The 20,164-nt window shown below is 45.3% G+C and overlaps 1 protein-coding gene across 2 annotated transcripts in view; it reads left to right on the plus strand.

Moving 5' to 3' along the window:
- Window positions 1-20,164, plus strand: part of LOC138491101 (probable cation-transporting ATPase 13A4) — a 978,968-nt gene that overhangs the window by 568,634 nt on the left and 390,170 nt on the right. For both annotated transcript variants that reach the window (XM_069617419.1, XM_069617420.1), the window contains exon 13: window positions 94-155. In XM_069617419.1, the coding sequence (XP_069473520.1) occupies window positions 94-155 (62 nt within the window). The remainder of the gene's footprint in view (window positions 1-93; window positions 156-20,164) is intronic.

The following is a 20,164-nucleotide window of genomic DNA, read 5'->3' on the forward strand; positions in this document are numbered from 1 at the left end:
GCAGCTTGCATTATGCAGGAACACAGTGCACTGATCTGTACACACTGTCTGTTACAGTCCAATGCTCAATTCCAATCCTTTTCTTTTCTCTAGACAGGAACATTGACAGAAGATGGCATGGATCTATGGGGAATTATACCAACCAAGGGGCATTGGTACGTGTGCAGGAAATGTATTACACTGATGTATGATTTTTCACTGAAATGTACTGGGGCTGTCCTTGGGGAACGTCCACTAGTGTGACCCTATAGGGGACATGTCATCGTATGTCATCTTATAAATAGCTTATAGCACACTACCTCCATCCCACGCCCCAGAACAAAGAACCTGGCAACAACACTCAATTTTCAACATTCATTCAATTTTATCTGCTTCTTTTAAAAACAACTCTTAGAAAAAGGAGCAATAATACTTACTAGTTTTAAAAGATTATCCATCGAGTCATAGAGGGAGAACCTGACGTCCATGAGACATGATTATGTTATGTTTGTCTATACAAAATGCTGGCTTTTTGCTGAAGTTCATCCTGGCTGAGTCTGATGTTGATCAGATGCTCTGTGATGCAGAGCATGTATCTGATTGGTCCATTTCATCATTGATCCACTCACTGCCATGTCTTTACCATGATACCTATCCCCTACAAGTCTCCCACCAACACTGCAGCAGTTGCTGCTTTTCCCAGCAGCTGCACGCGCCGAGGATGAAGGTACAATCAGCATTTAATGATCAGTTTCACCGAATATTAACTATTCAGAAGGTAAAATGCGGAAACTATTGAAATGATAGTAGGAGCGCAGCATCGCCTTATCCTCCATTTTGGCTCAGGAGAAAAGTTTGCTCTTTGCTTGACCATAAATTAAGTGTCAGTTAATGCCACGGCCGTGTTTGCAGTATTGCACACACCTTTTCTTTCCCGACACTGCCTAACTCAATGGTGGAACTAGTGTGGGGCAGTCAGGGTACATCAACTGGATACCTAAAGAGAGATGAGGTCCAAGTACCGGAGAGAGTCACCTCAGGAAGGAAAAGCGTCAAGCCCTAGCATCAGAGGCAGAGTGGCCATCCCGGCTAGTCTCCAAGCTGGCGTCCCACCTCTGCTCTGGCATCAAGGCACAACAGCACTCTGCAACCAACCGCTCGAATTAGACTGTGAGATGCCATGCCCTCACTTCACCTGAGGGGAGGCATTGTGATGGAACTGTCTTCTGTAGCGGGTACCAATTGAAGGACACTCCTCCATTCGCTAAACGGCCTATCCTAACTGGTCGGTGCTCACCTGTGCCTAGCCAAGCCATGGGGCACTGGCTGACTGGTCCACTCACTGCAGTGGGGAGTGCAGGGCTGAGACATACAGACTGACCCCCCTACTGAAGTGAGACCTGCAGACAGTGTGTGCAGATGACCGCTGGCTGTGTCCCAAACTGGAGTGAGAAGGTTGCCCCCTGTTGAGGGGATCTGAGAGGGATCCTGAAATCTTGCTTTTCCAGCTGCCCACTCATGGAAGCCGCCCAGAACTATTTCCCTCACCCCCGTAGAGGAGAATGAAAGGCACCCCCAATATATTCACTGAAAAAACTTTACTAAAGGGACGTTATGGTTAAGTTGTACTAATAAAAACCTATGAAACTCAATGAAAAAACATTGTTAAAGGGCCATTGTTAAAACCGAAAAACCCCAGAATTTTGAGAAAAAGTAATGGTGAGCTGCGCAACCATAACGCGCGCCACCACCGTGCACCGCTAAGACTAACACCCAGAACATCAAAGATGGCATCACAAATGCCAAATAATGATTTAGCAAAGTTTTGTGAGGATTCGTCCAGGGGGGGCCGAGTTATAAGCCGCACAAAAAGTGATCTTCCTATGGGTTGAGCGACTTAACCATAATTACAGTACCGCTACTGCAGGCCCTGTAATTTATCACAGGTCGGCGATAGTGACCCTGTAGGTGTGGTTAAGTTGGCTTTCGCATAGAAAGAGACGTTTTTGTGCGGTGTATAACTTTGGCGCTGTTTGACAAAGCTGTGTGAAACTTTGGAAAGTAAATATAGACCTGACTCCGACTTGCAGGCAATTTACGAGGGTGCTGATTGGTCAACTAAGAAACATGAGCTGCGCAAAATATTTTCTAACTGATGCCCTTTTGGACTCACGAGCTGCACCTGAAGTCTGCAAACAGTACAGTGAGAAAAACATTCTAAACCACAACATTGCCCTTGAGTTACAAAGGGAGCAACCTGCCGGGAGGTGAGGGCTGGTCGGGATAGGATGGAATATGCCTACAAAAGGGAAACACATGTGTTTTGACTTTACGATGTCTGCGTACATCTCGAATGTTCAGGGACATTTCTGTGATGTTTGCAAACTCGGCACATTTTCAAGGACATTCATGCAGATGATGTAGTAATCCTTATAACTTTGGGGCCAATTGGCAAATCTGTATGAAAGTTTGCAAAAACAATATAGACCCAAATCTGGTTTGTGGGGGAAAGTTGCCCTCCTCCATTTTGACCATTGATGAGTTGGGTCATAGTATGTGTGCCAGTCATTGTTGTAACATGCCCCAGGTGTAACTTTCATGACATGCCTCAGGCCATATGGCCACTGGCTATGACCACCAGGCACCATACATGGCGTTACATTTGGCACTAGGCCTGGAACGCAGCAATTCAAAATGTCTCTTCTGAGATGCTTAGTGGGATTGCGACATGGCTGAAGTCTGTGCCGTAGAGATTGGGGCCACTGGCCATGGCTGCAAGCCATCAACAGTGGCCCATGGTCCCCTAATGTGGCTGTCGTGGGAACTGGGTCAAGCTACCCCAGTCCCTACTGTGGGTTGTTTTGTGGGGCCAGCAGCATCTTTGAAGCCATGCCCCAGGGTCCCATGGCCACAAGCCGTGGACAATGGCCCATGGAAGCATTATGGAATGGTGGGGTTGCACCATGCTGCAGGCTACCCCCAGTGGCTCTTGTGAGGGGCTTGGTGGGGCCTACGCCACATCAGAACCTCATACCTCAGCCACTTGCTGCCCCAGCGTATGTTACTCAAAGTGATGCACACAATCTGTGCTGGAAAATAGATATTAAAGGAACTTTATGGCTCTTTCATATTTTGCAAAGAGGAATGTTTAATAACTTACACATTGACGCCACATAATGAAGCGTTTTCAGTTATGAAAAGCATTGGATGTGACTGAGAAGAACGCTGCAAAAGGCCCGTTATGGTTCAGCCGTCCTTCCAAATGTTGACTGTAGATTGGTTTGCGGGGCCGGCAATATGGCCATAGTCCATGCTGCAGCGATTGCCGCCACTGGCCATGGTACCCAACAACGGATAGGGGTCCCTGATAGAATTATCGGAGTATAGTGGACATTGGACCAGGCTGCAGACTACGGAAAATATGGTTTAGTTTCTCTAATGAAAACCTTTGTAATTTAGAGAAAAAAAAGCATTGTTAATGAGACATTATGGTTGCAGCACAGAATTTAAAAAAAACATAGAAATTCTCCTGTTATGTTGAGCTATGCAACCATAACTTATGCACCCGCCATGCACTGCTCAGACTAAAGCCCAGGACATCAAAGGTGGGTTGTCACGTATTGCAAACATGGCACAAACTAAGGCGGCTTCAATGAATGGCAAATTCAATTCGCTGTGTGCGGCATAATCAGGAGCGGGCGGAGGGAGACCGCAAGTCCATTGCAAAATGACTTTCAGATTCCTTCAGGTTCTTTAATGTTACTAAACCCCAAAACACCACTACAATACAGTGCAGTTCCTTTAGGGTTTGCTCTGTAACGTCTGATTCATGGAATATTTTGCACAGTTCAAAGTGACTTTGTACTGCCGACACAAACCCTGATTCATGAAACAGTGCACAGTGTATTTTTGCAGTGCAAATTCAGTGCAAAGTTCATTTTGTACTGCAAAAATGAGTTTGTACTGACCTGACATGGAGATGACGGGGTCGTACTCCATGCACGGCAACACCATCACAGACACATTGTTGTCTTGTGGTCCACACGAGAGAAAGGCAGACACAGTTGTGCGGTTTGTGCTGCCCTGGGCATTGTTTACAAGCAAAACATTACCAATGATTAAAAAAGGATCGCGCGCACCTTCATGGTGTTCTCCTGTACACAGTCCTGGCATATTCCACGTGTAACAGAAAAGGAAGGGATAGTGTTGCCAGAATCATCTGTACGCACTGCTGCGGTGCTGCTGGCATGGATGTTCATGAATGCAGGAAGCCGATCCGGGGGAATTCCCGGTTGATGTGGGATAGACCAGAATTCCAGATGATTTACTAAAAGAAAGGCCCTTCTCAGCTGCAGTAGTATGTTGTATTTGTTTATTATTTGTATCGCGCACCTAACACTGAGGTACCTGAGCACTGGAAAAACTTAGCATGGTACAGGTATACATACATAGGACATCACATTTGGGTCGACCAAAGTCACAGGTAGGTCTGGCAAGGTATAAATATAGAGAGGTGAGGACATGATGGTAATAAAAGAAATGGCAGCATAAAAACACAAACGGTGAAGACCTGAGCAAAGGGGCAAGTGGGCGCATCTTTAATGGTAGTGCCACCTAAGGCATCAGATGCTAGACTTATCTGAGAGCCAGCTCTTTACTCTGGCGAGTGAAGGTCATTGAAGGCGCTTTTTTGCTTTGATGTAGTAGTCGGATTGCATCAGTTCATAATGATCAATGTCACTCCGAGCTGCACTTACCATTTACCAACCAGGTAATAGCGAAACTTGCTGATATGCTTAATAGTCGGGCACATTGCATATCTAACTAACAGCGGAAGAGCTCACAAATTGCTTCCCCTCTTACTTGCTATTTCTGGACTATTTACAGACTCACAATTTTCCAAATGTATTGGTAGAGCAACCCAGGTTTCTTGTACCATTATTACGTTGCATACAAAGGAAATCACTCGTTGTCAGATCATCGAGTTTGTTCTCAGTCCGCGCGATGTTCCATGAGAGGCATCGAACTGCTGCATGTATGACGGAACGTCCTGAACTGGGTTGCCCAGCCCTTTAAGATGAGTAGTAATACCCTGGAGATGGAGGGGATGCAGATTTTATCCATACATCAATAATAAAACCGACTCAGGTAGTTCTGCAAAAGGGGAGTCCGTTTTATTAACAGGTATATAAAACAAGGAGTACAATGAACACCAGCATTCGTTTGATCCTCTTACTCAACTTACTTTGGTGGAAACTGAGGTTATATTGCATAAAATCGTCATCAGTGACGTGTTGACCTGCGTCATTACCTATGTGGTAAACAACAAAACCTATCGGAGGGAGTGATTGGCTCTAAGTGAATGTCTAAGTATAAGTTCCATATCAGTATAGAACTGTGAAGGAGAGTGACAGGGCACTTAACATCAGGTGGGGCAACTAAGCCCTCTCCTCAAAATGGCCACTATGAACATCACTGAATACACGACGTTCCATTGGCTAGACAAACTATAGGACCCTCAATTACGCGGTCCTCTACAATTGGTTGGCTTCTTACCCCTGTCAGTACTTTTCCACCTACTTCTAGCAGCATGCAGACTGAACGTCCAGGTGCTGGTGAGCTCATCTTAATACTATCTTCCCACCAATGAATGTATCAATTCATCATCAACTCAATGGTCCAGTGTCAATTAGTGCTTTGACGTTTGGCCTTGAGTTTGTACCGTGCTCTGAGAATTTTTAAGGAGTGAAGGCACAGCCTGCCCTCCTGGATAGGTGGGGCCATCTCGCTCTTCCAATTTCTTCCTTCCATGTGACTGGGCACCATGAAATCAAGCCTTTTCGTGTATTTGATATTTTTGAATAGTCCTCTGATGTCTTTTGTTTTACTGAAGCCTTCTTGAACAGTAGTCTCTGTTCTTTCACACAATTTGTATCCAATGCCAGCCATTGTCAGCAAACAGAAGCTTGTTTGATATGACTTTGGCTTCTTGGCACATTCAACCCCTTCTGCTGAGATTCATTTGTAATTAAAATTGCTTTTAACTGCGACACACTGAAGTGAGGCCTTCTCGTTCATGTTCAGCACTGCTTTATAATGCGCAGTGGAAACATCCATCTTCTATTTGTCCATATGCATCTATACATATATATATAGCCAAATACCCACCCTCCAACTACCCTGCCCTTATTACCTATAGAATGGGAAGCAAAGTATGTGAGGTATGCGGAACAGTTGAACCAGCAAAGAGCAGAGCGTGGACTCAGAGGTTTCTAAACGCGGCCCTGTGAAGAGATGCATTATTTAAATGAGCTAACAACAGCCTGCGTCTCTGTTCTAGGCTAGATCTATATTGTGGTGTGTAGGGTTGAAGCTTTGAGCCGCCATCTTCAATTCTCTTTGGTAAAGATCTTGCTCTCAGGTTAAGAGGTACTTTCCGGTTGAGAGGGTTCAAGGGACATGGTTTGGAATCTTTAGTATTTAGAAGGATGACTCTCTTTTCTGGTAAAGTTTTTCTATTTCAGGTGGTATGTTCTTAAGTGTCTGTTGCCCTGCCTTGGTTCTGTTGTTTCAAAATATTATTTATCAAACTTTATGCTGACCAGCATCAGAAGTGATATTACCATTTCTAGCGCTTTAACAATAGTGTTCTCAGTTGTTTGTTCGTCTTGTGTTAGTTCCATCCTTCAAGATGATATAAATTCTCACTTAGTTCCGACACTCTTTGCCGGATTGACTCTTTTGTATCTAGAAAGCTTAGGTGCTTGTTTCATCTTTTTAGATTTACAGATGTTACCTGTGCTCTAGCCTCTTGGGTCTCTATTCAGTGTATGTTGGATGTTGTGTGGGAACCCTAATAGGATTGGCGACGTCAAGGAGTTTACCAGTGCAAAGTGGTTGGTTTGTTGAAGGTTTTAGAAGGTTGCTGCATGAATCAATACATCTGTTCTCTTACTCTGTAGCTCTACCCTTGTTATACATCTTGTCTTGTCTCGGGCCGTTTCGGAGTCTTGGACCCCACAGCCCGATTCAAAGGGCCAATAGCAGAAGGTCTTTTTTCCTTAGTTTTCCTGGAGTCGATGTATCTGCCTTCATATAAGTCATGGTGGTATTTGTCTCTGTTCTTCTTGCGGAAACTGGATGAATCCCTTTTTCTTCATTTCCAAGGCTTGCCCTTGTCTTCCCTCCTTCTTATGACTTTTGCTTCCGAACATTGACAATATCAAAGTACTTTTGGCTACGTTGAATCGTGAACTGTCTGACTGTGTGATCTTCGGCAACAGGCCCCCGTGTCTTTCGACCCTGGCTCCGGCCCTTTGACTTTTGAACGCCTGTCTCTGAGTGTTTCTTGATTTTGCCTGCCTAACCAAAATATTGCCTGTGATTTTTGCCTCCAACTCCCTCTGGGTATCTCAAGTGCTAAGTGTGTTTTTGCCCCGGTAGCATTTCATGTCACGGATACGTGTTTATTTAGTAGACTGAACTGTCAAAAAGTGATCGCAATCGTATTCGCGGTAACGTATTTTGTTCGTAACACCGGTCCATTCAAACACAGGGTACTTACCTTGAGACTTACTGTACAAAGTGAATTGGTTAGTTGTAGTATATTTAACGTGTGGTTTTTATTTGAGTTTATTAGAGGTGTTGTGTTTATAACCAATGGTTTAAAAATAAATGTACTTATATTTTGTACCTGAAACCTTGAGTCAGTGTTTGCTTGAGTCACTGTAATTGTGGTCCCTTTGTGTAATTTCTGCTACTGCTCATATACTCTTGGGATAAACCTGGCTGCTCCGCCACTGCTACCACTCTGACATAGTAGTACAGGCTTGTGCCAAAGGTAAAACTTGTATTGCCACCTGTGGTCTTAATTGTGTGTAGGGGTCCCTAAGGGCACTGCACAGGATTCTGCCTAAGACTGGTGTACAGCGGTGAGGATTTGGAAGTAGAGTGATTACACTTAGAGTGCTGCTATTGCTTGGGTTCAATTAACCACAAGGCTAACACCACTAATTCTATTTAACTAAGAAATCATGTCAAATATGGAAAGCTACATTAAGAGGGTCTCTTAAACTACACTGCTGAGGTTTTGAGAACCATGTGTAGGGAGAGGAGTCTCTCTGGTAAAGGAAAGAAATCTGAACTGGTTGCAAAGTTAATGGGAAAAATTCTGGAGAGTGGGTCAGAAGGACCTACCACTCCAGCAAATGTGGATTTTGATGTTTTTTGATTCTGAGAGTGTTAATTGTGAAGAAGTAGATGATTCCTTGCTAGGAAACCCTGCAACTCCCTTGCCTGCACCGAATGCACAACCTCTGTCCACAGGGACCCCCACAGATCCTACACGTACTCCTGAGTTTATTGCACTTGGGAAAATGAGACTTGAATTGAAAGTGAAGCGTATTGATGCACAAACTGCCATGAGACATCAAGAGTTAAGGCGCAGAGAAATGGAGCTGAACCATGAACTAGAAATGAAGAAACTGTCTCTAGAAAATGCTTCTCTCCCAAAGTCCTCTAGGTCTTCCAGCCCTAGGAGACCCTGTGTGGCAAAGGAAATGATTGGTATGTATGAGACTAAACTTGATGTTTTGGATTGGTTAGCAATGGTTGAGTACAATCATGGGATTCAAGGAATCTCAGGGAATCAGTCGATTCCTTGGCTTTTCTCGAGGCTCCCCCCTGTTGCAAGTGATGCTGTACTGGAATTGGGGGAGGTGGATAAACAGGATTATGAGTGTGTGAAACTAGCATTAATAGCTAGTTTTGGGAAGACCCCGTCCCAGTATCTTAAGAGGTTTAGAACCCTAAAAAAGCATGATGGTACCCCGTGGACTACCTGGGTGTGTGAATGCTTGAAAAACTTAGATGGTTGGGTCAAGGGTTACAAAGTGAACACTTACGAAGGTTTCAGGAATCTTGTAATGTTAGAGTCTAGTTTTGATGTCTGCTCTCCTGAGCTTAGACAGCACTTGGCTGATTCAAAGGAGATAGATCCTAAGAAGCTGGCTAAGGCTGCTGATTTATGGTTTGCCAACAGGGCCACTCACAAGGATTCTGGGGCTACTCAGAAGAAGGATGAGGGAAAGCAGCCAAAGAAAGACCACCAAGAGAATTCCAATAACTCCCATCCAGAAGAGGTCCCCAAACATAACCAGGGTAAGCCACAAGGGAAACCAAACAGGGCTGGTATACCCCCTTGCCAAACAAGAAGTAGATCAGGAAAGACCCCCATTCCAGAGAGCATTTGGTAAATGCTTTTGTTGTGGGTCAACTGACCATATGAGCGGAGATCCCAGATGCAAGGGTAACCCTGCAGGGGTCAGCACTACCTCCTTAGCCTTCTCCCCAGAGGGAGAAGTACAGATGTTTAGTGCCCTCTTTCACTTGTTTGATGAAGACCCTTTGGCTCTTCAAGCACCTGAATCCTTAAAGTCCAAGGGTCTGGGTAAGGAACCACATAGTGATGTGTATGACTCAATTCCTGAAAGCTCTAGGGAGCATTATGTGGACAGTGTTCTTGTCAATGGTCAGGACACCCCTGCCATGAGAGACACTGGGGCCAGCAGAACAGTTGTGGATGAAATATTTTTCAGGTCTGAGGATGTTGCTAAGGCACCCAAAGGCCCCACCATACTTGCTGGAGGCCCTGTCCAAATGGTTCCTGTTCTACCAGCTCTCATTCAGTATAGCAATATGGCAGTGGGGATCCCTGTCAGTATTCAGAGTGAGGTGCCTGAGAGAGTCCTGTTGGGGAATGATATAAAACCTGTAGGAGTAGTATTCAGTAGCCCCAGGCCTCCCAGTATGGAGAAGCAGAACCAAACCAAATTGGCTAGATAGGCCACTTTAAGGGACCACTCTGAACCTGTGGGAACTTCTACAGAGAACCCCACTACAAGCCCTGGTGTTAGTAAGTTGACCTCTAAACCAGGCTAATTTCAGGCTAGTATGTTAGGGAAATGGGAGCCCAAACCAAGCTCCATCATTGTTCCCCCAGTTTTAAAGTCTCTGACTCCCCCTGCTTCTGAGGAAGAGGTGGATAGACCGACTGGAACCCTAACTAGGCCTAAGAGGACTGGTAATTCTCAGTACTGGTGGAAAATCAGAAAAGACAAGTCTAAGGCCAAAGACCTTCAGACTGTTGGACCTTCTACAGAAGACTCCAACTCATATCCTAATGTTAGGAGAGAAATTCCTAAAATAGGTAAGGTTAGATCTAAGAGGAAGGGGAAGCATATACCTTGCTTATCCCCAGTCCCTCCAACCAAGATACCTGAGACCCAACCTGGTCCCCAAAGAGAGGTGGTGAGGAACCCTGGAGGCCACTCTAGATCTAAGGGAATCCTTTATAAGGATTCCTTGAAAAAGCCTATCACAGGTTCAGGAGTTGTACCAACCTATGAGGGACTGGTCAAACAGATCCCCTTTAGATTCAAAAAGAAAGATGTCTCTCCAAGGGTATGTTGGTGATATAGCTTACAAAGGAAAACCTTTGATCGTAGCATTGAAAACATAGTAGGAAGTCACCACCAAAATGCTGATGGTCTCTGTAGGATGTTTGTAACCGACTAGAGGTATGAGGTCCATCCAGGAGTGGATTAAATCCTCCTGTCCCTTAGTCTGGGGGGGGGCGGCGAGTGTTAGGGAGAATTCTCATCTATGGCTAATTTCCATCACCTAGTGAGCCCCCAAGCAGCTTTGCTGGACTTCTGGAGTTTATTTTTTATCCACTTGGTAAGAGTGAGAGCTTTTCCCCCATTCTTACCTGTGTTTTGCTATGTGTTTCTATCTGTTTTTGTGATTGTGGGCTCTGAAGTACATCACTTTGGTAGCCCCCTTCTTTTTGTGTTTTCTTTGAGACTTCCCTCGACTCCATTTCTGAGGTGACTACCGTCCCCCAGAAAAGGGTAAAGTTACCATTAACTTTACTTAGTCAATCTACCACAGATCCAGTACACCCCATCTTCCATGGAGTACTGGAAAGGGTTAATTCATATCCCTTTTTAACTGTACCTCCTAGAGCATTGTTTCGTTCTTTTAACATTTAGACTTGGCTGGTGGCAGTGGTATCTACCCTAACTTTTCTACCACGATTATATTAGATAAATGTGGTATTGTTTTAGGCTATTATATTAGCCTCAAACATAAACCGCTTGACCAAATCATCTTTATTTTGACTCTGGTTGGGTTTATTCACCATTTCTTTTTGTTAAAGTCCTTCTTGTGTTTTACTTTGAGCTGCAAACTATGTTCACCTTCTTTGTTCACTGTCTTTTGGCGGGCTTCTGCTCAGAAGCCCTCGACCAGGCGCCTGGGTGTCTAGGTGGGCTGAATGTAAGGGAGGGGTGTAGTCACCCCCTGCACAGGGTATCCTAGGAAACCCAAGTCACACTTTGCCATGATTAGCCAGGGTAGTTGTCTGGGCTGGACAAGCCCCCTGCTGGGGGATTGACAGCCACGCTGTGTGAATGGGTTTTTTTTCACATACAAGGCAGGTCTCTTGGGCTGGAAGAGAGAGTCGCCACTGGATCTACAAGGAACCGAAGAGAAGCGGAGAGAATAACGGCTGCTGCAACTACCCCATCCCGGTGAAGCCCTCCTGCAGTCCTGAGCTATCTTCCCTTCAACGACTTAGAGAAGATCCAGTCTGGAGTCTTCTTCCCTTGAGCTTGGTGGGGATAACCAGCTCATCTTCTACAGCCAGGGGATCCTCTTCCTTGGTCAAAATCATTGCACGCTGCTGTAGTGGTCCGGATAGCCACCTGAAGAGCCTCTCCTGTTTTTAAGGAGTGCACCTTTTATTCCTCGTCGCTGCTGCCGGCTTCATCCCTGTGTGGTGCAGATGCCCTTCAGATGTCCTCCTTCACAACAAAGCTCCAGGAATCGTGGGTTTGCGGGAAACCAACAGGAACAACTGCCAGGGCACAAACTGCACCATTGGAACAAGGTACTGTGCTCTACTTGAGGAAACTGGGTGAATCCCTTTTTCTTCATTTCCAAGGCTTGCCCTTGTCTTCCCTCCTTCTTATAACTTTTGCTTCCGAACATTGACAATATTGAAGTACTTTTGGCTACGTTGAATCGTGTACTGTCTGACTGTGTGATCTTCGGCAACAGGCCCCGGTGTCTTTCGAACCTTGCTCCGGCCCTTTGACTTTTGAACTCCTGTCTCTGAGTGTTTCTTGATTTTGCCTGCCTAACCAAAATATTGCCTGTGGTTTTTGCCTCCAACTCCCTCTGGGTATCTCAAGTGCTAAGTGTGTTTTTGCCCCGGTAGCATTTCATGTCACAGATTCGTGTTTATTTAGTAGACCGAACTGTCAAAAAGTGATCGCAATCGTATTTGCGGTAACGTGTTTTGTTCGTAACACCGGTCCATTCAAACACAGGGTACTTACCTTGAGAAATACTGTACAAAGTGAATTGGTTAGTTGTAGTATATTTAACGTGTGGTTTTTATTTGAGTTTATTAGAAGTGTTGTGTTTATAACGAATGGTTTAAAAATAAATATACTTATATTTTTTACCTGAAACCTTGAGTCAGTGTTTGCTTTAGTCACAGTAATTGTGGTCCCTTTGTGTATTCTCTGCTACTGCTCATATACTCTTGAGATAAGCCTGGCTGCTCCGCCACTGCTACCACTTTGACATAGTAGTACAGGCTTGTACCAAAGGTAAAACTTGTATCACCACCTGTAGTCTTAATTGTGTGTAGTGGTCCCTAATGGCACTGCACAGGATCCTGCCTAACAGTGTTCGTACCCCAGTATACGGAGGGAACATTTTATATGGTGCAGCCAATCCCACATAAGACCTTTACGATTTAATGTCATATCGTAAATGCAGTTCCTAAATACAGTCAATTCATTCACACTATGAATGTGAAGCAGAACATAATTGGCCTTAGCTGTGGTCCATGATGAAATGGGCAACGCCTCAGTTCTAGATAAATTGGGAGTGTTTTTGGTAAGAATATCAATCTTTTCAGAAAGCATCTTTCCAAAGTATCCAGAGGTCACATCCGCGATGCCCCCCGAGCTCGGCCCCATACAGGGCTGTGGCGCGTGCTTGAGCCCGGTAAGTATATAATACAGGCAAAACCACTCTCTTTTAGAATCTTGTAGACATTGCAGTCAATGCGCCCAGTCGTTGTGTAAATGATAATAATAATAGTTTAGCATTTATATAGCGCTACAAACCCTCAGGTATCTGAGTGCTGCTTATTATTACCCACGGTGTGTGGTGCTCATTTATCGACCTCGGAAGGATGAAAGGCTGAGTTTGGCCCTGCCGGGATTCGAACCTGTGTTAGCAAGCTCTGCACAGGTGTCAAAGCGAGCGCTCTACTCCCTGTGCCACTTGACCGGCTATGATAGTTTCCTTTGCTCTGCATTCTGGTGTCAGGAACCATTCTGATGTATTCTGATTCCCAAATAATCAAAATAGGGTACTTGATGGATTGTATCATTATTCATATAAAAGTTATATTTTAATATTTTGGAAGAATTGCAGTTAATCGAGACCAGGGAGGGAGGACTTGGTACAAAATTACTTGAGTTTTCCCAATTGACAACTTCATGATGTTTGGGGTCTTTGCTATAAGTACTACATCATCAACATAAAGAACCAATGGGAATGACTTGTCCCCAATGAGTAGAGCATCGCAGTCCAAGTGCTCAATTAACTTGGGCAATCTCTTGCTGTAGATGAAATAGTGTGGCGGTGCAAGGACACAGCCTTGACTTACTCCACCTTCTATTTCAAAGGCAGCTGAACGCTGCCCATTCGGCGTATACTGGACCTTTGCCACGTTCATACTATATACTATACAGCGCTAAAACCACACTGAGCAAATCCTGGAGAATTCCTACTTTATATAATACGCCAATAGTCTAGATCCATCAACACTCTCAAAGGCAGTCTTAAAATTAATAAATACAAAATACAAGGGAATTGTTTGGTATACATAATCCATGGGAGTAATGCAGGCAAAGAAACGTGCTTGGTTGTACCACGGTACCTTCAAGTCTCTCAAGAATGACTACCATATATAGAGAGAGTGCAACCTACACTAAATATGTGTTTTTATCATTTTATCATGTTTATCATTGTGTGAAGGAATATATTAAGCAGAGAGAGCAAGGCCATATACACAGTCACATTGTTGGCATATATGAGTCACGATCAGTATCAAAATATGTTCTTACAATGTCATGTTAGCATATATTGTATAGAGCCAGATGCCATTTATTTTACATTAGCAATACTAGCTTACATTGGGCACATGCATTATACAGATGTGTTTTTACAGTTGCATGTTGGCATATATTTTGCACAGGTATCATGGACTTGTTTTAACAGGGCAAGTTAGCATTTAATGGGCAGCCAGCACAAAATCATTTTACAGTGGCAAGACCGGCATATATTTGTAGGAGCCAGCATGAAAATCTATTTTTACAGTGTCATGCTGTCATGTATTGGACACAGCCAACAATTATTGCATTTATTGTTCAGCCAGATGGCAAGGTGTGTGTTATGATAAATGCTTTTGTGCATTTATTTATTTCATTTGTTACACACCCAGACCCTGGGGTATCACGGTGAGGTCACAGACAGCTTGTTAAATATCTTATACAGTGTTACAATACAAACAATTGGAATAACAGTAAGGCAGATAACTCTAGGAACAGTGTAATTGCACAATTGACAAACAATGTAATTTCAACTAGGGTTCTACATAGATCAGGGATAGTCATTTAATTAGAAAGGTTGATCAGTCTGGGTAGGTGAGGGTGGGATGGCCTGGTCAGTCAGTATTGGTTAACAGCCAAGTTTTCAGAGATTTTTTGAAACGGGTAATGGTTTTGTCATTTTTGATTCTAAGTAGTAGCGAGTTCTAATAGGTAGGGGCCAGGACTCTGAAACGGTTACCTCCTGCTTTGGTGCTTTTGTGAAATTTGTGGATTTCTAGTAGTGCCTTTTTATTTGATCTCAGTGCTCTATTAGTCTATTAGTACTGTTGGTGAACCAACATTTTAATGTTTTGATGTAAAATGAAACTAACAGTTCACTCAACCAGGCCAATTTAGGGAAATTCAACAGCAACTACTGTTCCTGGATTGGCCTACATATCCGGATCTTTGTGTGATTAGCTCCTGTCAAAATCCCCAGTACTTGTTTGCTTGAGGGAACTCACGTTGCTTGACTGCTTCTGACCAATGAGTGCAGGGTTTGACACTTTTGGTGGGGGTAGTAGGCAGCCACATATCTTACCGTTATGGTCAATGTTGGTGCAACAAGAAGGCAATTATTAGCACTGTCAAGGGCACTACCAGTGACAGGGAACCTGAGGGGCCAGTTAGGGCCAACAATCAGCTAATCTGGTCCCACTGTAAAGGGGAGTGGCAGCGATACAGCCCTTTCCTGGGGCAACATTAATGCTTGTTCCTGGCCTGGCAGTTACCTGGTACTCTGGGTGTCACAATGAACAAGTGTACAGAACAGAACTGGAAAACAGATTTTTGAAGCTTTGCAGAGGAATCTAAGCTGTGAAAACATATAAGAAATGAGTACTTGTGTACACCACATCCAACCTTCCAATTGTACTTCTATTTGATGTCAGCATGTTACCTGACAAAATCCCTTGGCCTTCATATACCCTAAATCCTTGGCCCTTTCGCTGATTCCCAAAGTGCACGAGAATGTGCTCTTGAAGTCACTGTTCTTAAGATCGCACAATTAGATCACAATTATATTGACATTTAAATAATTTCTAAAATCTTCAATGACTTCTTCGAGAAACTTTTTTTTACCATCTGATGAAGACATTCTAGACATCCTTGTCCCCGACGGCTACAGCATCCAACACAGAGCCCGGCTGAACAAGAAAGGTGGAGGCCTTGCAGTCGTCTACAAGACCGTGTGGCCCTTCACCAACTTGATGTTAATGATATTGGCTCCTTCAAAGTCCTCTCCTGCCGCTTCTCACTCTTCCCGACGGACATAGTCACTTTCCATCTCATCTACAGACCACCCAATCCCAACACCTTCCTCATCTAGACTTCACCAACCTGGTCACCACCATGTCCCTCATACACACCAACAACATCTTCCAAGGCAACTTCAACCTCCCAGGAAACAAGGCCACCAAACCAATGAAGGAGGCTCTTTGCAGCCATCTTAACACCGTCAGCCTCACAGAGCACACAAAAGACCCACTACATGAAAATGCATCATCTTCGACCTAATCATCGCTGCGCTGTCTTCCCTCCACTACAGCTCTTCTCTCCAGCTTGACTGGTCTGACCGCCTAGCCATGTTTTCCAACATCCTGCATACCGCCCCTGTCAGGCACTCCCAGCAGAAACCCATCAGATAAACCTATATGTCCTGCAAGAACTTTCCAGTGTAAATCCTCTCGGAAGACCTCACTAACCTCCACCTTACATGGACCAAACTCTCCCAACCAGACAGTGGCTATATACTGGAAGCACTGTCAGGACCCTGGTACACGCAGGAACTCAACCTCAGCAACCGAGTCATCAGCAAACAAGAGAAAACTTGGCGCCGCTCAAGGACCACATACAACCTAGTTCTCCTCATGGATCTCTGAGCAGCCTGCTGACAACTAATTGACACAGCCAAGGCCTCCAATCATCAGAACACCACAGCAGAAGCCGACAACAACAGTAAAAAACCTCTTCAAAGTGGTCAAACACTGCGTCAACCCACTACCCAACCCTGCCGTACCCCACTCCATCAGAAAATCTTCCACCATAAACACCTTCTTCCTCGACAAAATCAGCAAGATTCGCCAGCACGTAGACACCAGAGCTGCATACCCAGACCCACCTCACGTCCCTCCTCCCAAAATCTCCACACCCTGGACAACATTCAGGACACTCTTGAAAGAGGCCTGGTAGAAACCCTAGCTGTCCTCAAAGTTACATCACATACAGACAACATCATCCCAAGACCTCCCTGGTGAAGCTCTCCTTCCCTACCTGGATCATCAACAGCTCCCTAACTCAAGACACCTTCCCATCGATCCTAAAAACAGGACAAATCCTCCCTCTATTAAAGAAACCTACTCTGGATCCTGACAACCTAGTTAACTATCGCCCCCAACACCCATCTTCCTTATGTAGTTAAGATCTTTGAGAACTGGTAGTCGCAAAACTGCAGCAACAAATCGACACCAACAATCTCCTCCAAACCTGCCAATCCGGGTTCAGACCCAGATGCAGCACGGACTAAAGCAACCATAAATACTGTCGATGATGCCCTCAACATCCTTGATGACGGCCACACTTGCCTCCATGTTCTCCACAACCTCTCAGTCACTTTCGATACAGTAGATCAGCAGGCACTCACAGACACCCTACATCGACGCATGAGGATCAGCATCCTTGCACTTCCCTGATTCAACTCCTGGCTCGCCAACTGCCAGCAATTTGTTCAGATGGACTCCGCTAGATCGCCAATGCTACTCGTCACCTGCGGAGACCCGCAGGGTTGCATCCACTCCCCAGTGATCTTCAATCAATACATAGAGCTGCTGGGAGCCCTCCCAGCCACACACAACATCTACATCCACCAGTACGCCGATGACACAGCTATACCTCAAGATCGACTCCATCACGGACATCCACAGGCTCAAAACCTGCCTCTCGCTGATCAAGTCTTGGAGGTCCAGTGCATACTTGAAGCTCAACCCCTCCAAGATCAAATTCCTACTCCTCACCAACCACACCGAAAACCCAGACATACAGACCTGGGTATCAACCATGAGCTCTAAGGGCTTCTCACCTGAGCTCACCTCCTGAGCCAAGTCCCTCAGTTTCCACATCGATAAACACTTCTCCTTCAAGGCACACATATCTACGATATCTACAAAAACTCAGACAGCGTGGTATCCATTCTGCCATTCATGGAAAGTCAAGCCCTTCCTCCCTTCGGACAGCTTTAGACCCACCGTTCAAGCACTGGTCCTCTCCCATCTGGATGTACCTCGAGGCATTCCAGTTGTCGTGTCCTGGTCCACTGAGAAATGTCCTACTCGCTTCACACCTAATCAAGTGTCTATGCAGATACAACTACATCACCACGGTCCTCATCGACCTTCACTGGCTCCCACTGCGCGCATAAGATTTGCTACATTATAAGGCAGTCACCCTGAAGTCTCCCAGCTAACTCGCGGAGAAACTCAGCATCTCTGGCGGACAGTGCACCACGAGCAGCCAGGAAAAGTGCAGACTCGACATCCGCTGCTGCAAAAAGTAAGGGACCAGAAAACAAGCCTTCCCTGCCTGTGCCCCAAGACTATGGAACCTCCTCCCCGTCAGCATCAGACTCGCTCCCCACATTCCTACAATTCAGAAAATAACTCAACACGCACTTCTTCAAGGAGTCTCTCCTCCTCAACAGCTAGGCCATCACCTTGCCCTTCGAGACACCTGACTCGCTAGACGCCGCCTCCCCGTCTCCTCCCCGCCACCCGGTACAGATGTACGCCTCCTCTGTGCCCCTCTTTATTCCCTCCCCCTCGTACATCTGTTCTGCTGTTGCCTCTGTAAAGCGCTCCGTTGCTTCTTGAAGCCAGGTCGGCGCTCAATAAATACAGCAATAATAATAATTATAATAATTATAATAATGAAAGATTATCTTTTTAACTTCGAAAGCACTTCCATTATTCCATCACAATATATTTTCAATAGTAGGTATCAGCAGTCCAGCCTGTATGATGTTTAGAAATCACAGATCTGATCGAGTCTAGGGCTATTGAGTTCCATGTTATGCCACGTTTGGATTTTCGGAAGCTGTGTTACCCGCCTTTTACGCGGGTCTTCCATTTTAAAGTCAATAGTATGCAAAATAGGAAAGATTGGGTGGCGATCACCCCGCCTCCAACCGTGGGCCATGCACCAAGCCACGCAGCTTTACAAGTTGCTCTTTCTGGCCAGGCTCTCCTTCCAGCTCAGCTGGCAGTGCCAGCCTTCAGCTATGCCTTCAGCTATGCCACCAGGCCGGCGTCTGCCTTCTCCTCCAGCTGAGGGCAAGTGCAGCTTCTGCTCCCTGGCAGCGCTACCCAGAGGCTTCGCTCGTAAGTCTATTATGTACCCTACTCTGCCCCCTAGTGCTTTGTAGTGGCACTGTGTCGGCGAACGCCGAGCGCTGAAGTGGGTGAATGCAGGAGTGGCCAGTGCCAGTGTCGGCGCCTCGCCTGGTGTTCCTTCGTGATCCGACAAAGCGCCGGGCTTCGGCCCTCACGCTTCATTATGCCCCCTGCCTGACAGACCCCGCCGAGCTGTGTGGTCCCCGCTCCCCCCCCAGTGCCCCCTCGCAATTATTCACTCTCCTTTCAGGCCCTCCCTCCAGAGGTGACAGCCCCTCCTTGCACCTTCAGAACCCACACTCTTCTCATTGCACACTGTGTCGCCGAAGAGATGGTCTGAGATCCGACAAATAAAAGGATTTGCCAAAGATCACACAGTGTGTATGGGGTGGCGAAGCTGGGAGTGAAACACAACTTCATAATGCTACACATTTCCTCGTAAACCATCCATCCATGAGTCAGAGAGGACATGGGATGAGAGCAGTGGGAGTTGAAGAGGCCAACCATGGAGCAACCCCCAACCTAATGCAGTTTCTGAGAGATTTGCAGCCGCCCAGTGGTGGGGTTCAGGAGCGCCATTTTGCTGCGATTTGTTGGCGCTGGTTTGTTTGAAAATCTGTTCAAAACCTCGCTCAGGGCTGACCTGGCTGACCTGGCCTCACAGACAACATTTAAGAGAAAATCTTAAAACCTTGTTATTTTATATTTGTGAATGATATGTTGTTATTATTTCAGAGTTTTGTGAAGGGACAATTAGTTCTAAAGTCCCTTAAAGCTTTGTGTGAATGTGCACTGCTGTAAACAGAAAATAAATAGAAACACCTCTCTATATATCTCTCGTTCTCTCTCTCTCCCCTCTCTCTTTCACTATCCCCCTTCCCCCCTCTCTCCTCGCCATCTTTCCTTCTTTCTTTCTTTCTTTCTTTCTTTCTTTCTTTCTTTCTTTCTTTCTTTCTTTCTTTCTTTCTTTCTTTCTTTCTTTCTTTCTTTCTTTCTTTCTTTCCCTCTCATTTCCCTCTGTCATCTATCTCTCTTCTCTCCCTCTTTCCTTTCGTTTTCTTTCTTACT

Source organism: Ambystoma mexicanum, chromosome 10, assembly GCF_040938575.1.
Source record: "Ambystoma mexicanum isolate Mex_15411 chromosome 10, UKY_AmexF1_1, whole genome shotgun sequence".
Lineage (NCBI taxonomy): Eukaryota > Metazoa > Chordata > Amphibia > Caudata > Ambystomatidae > Ambystoma > Ambystoma mexicanum.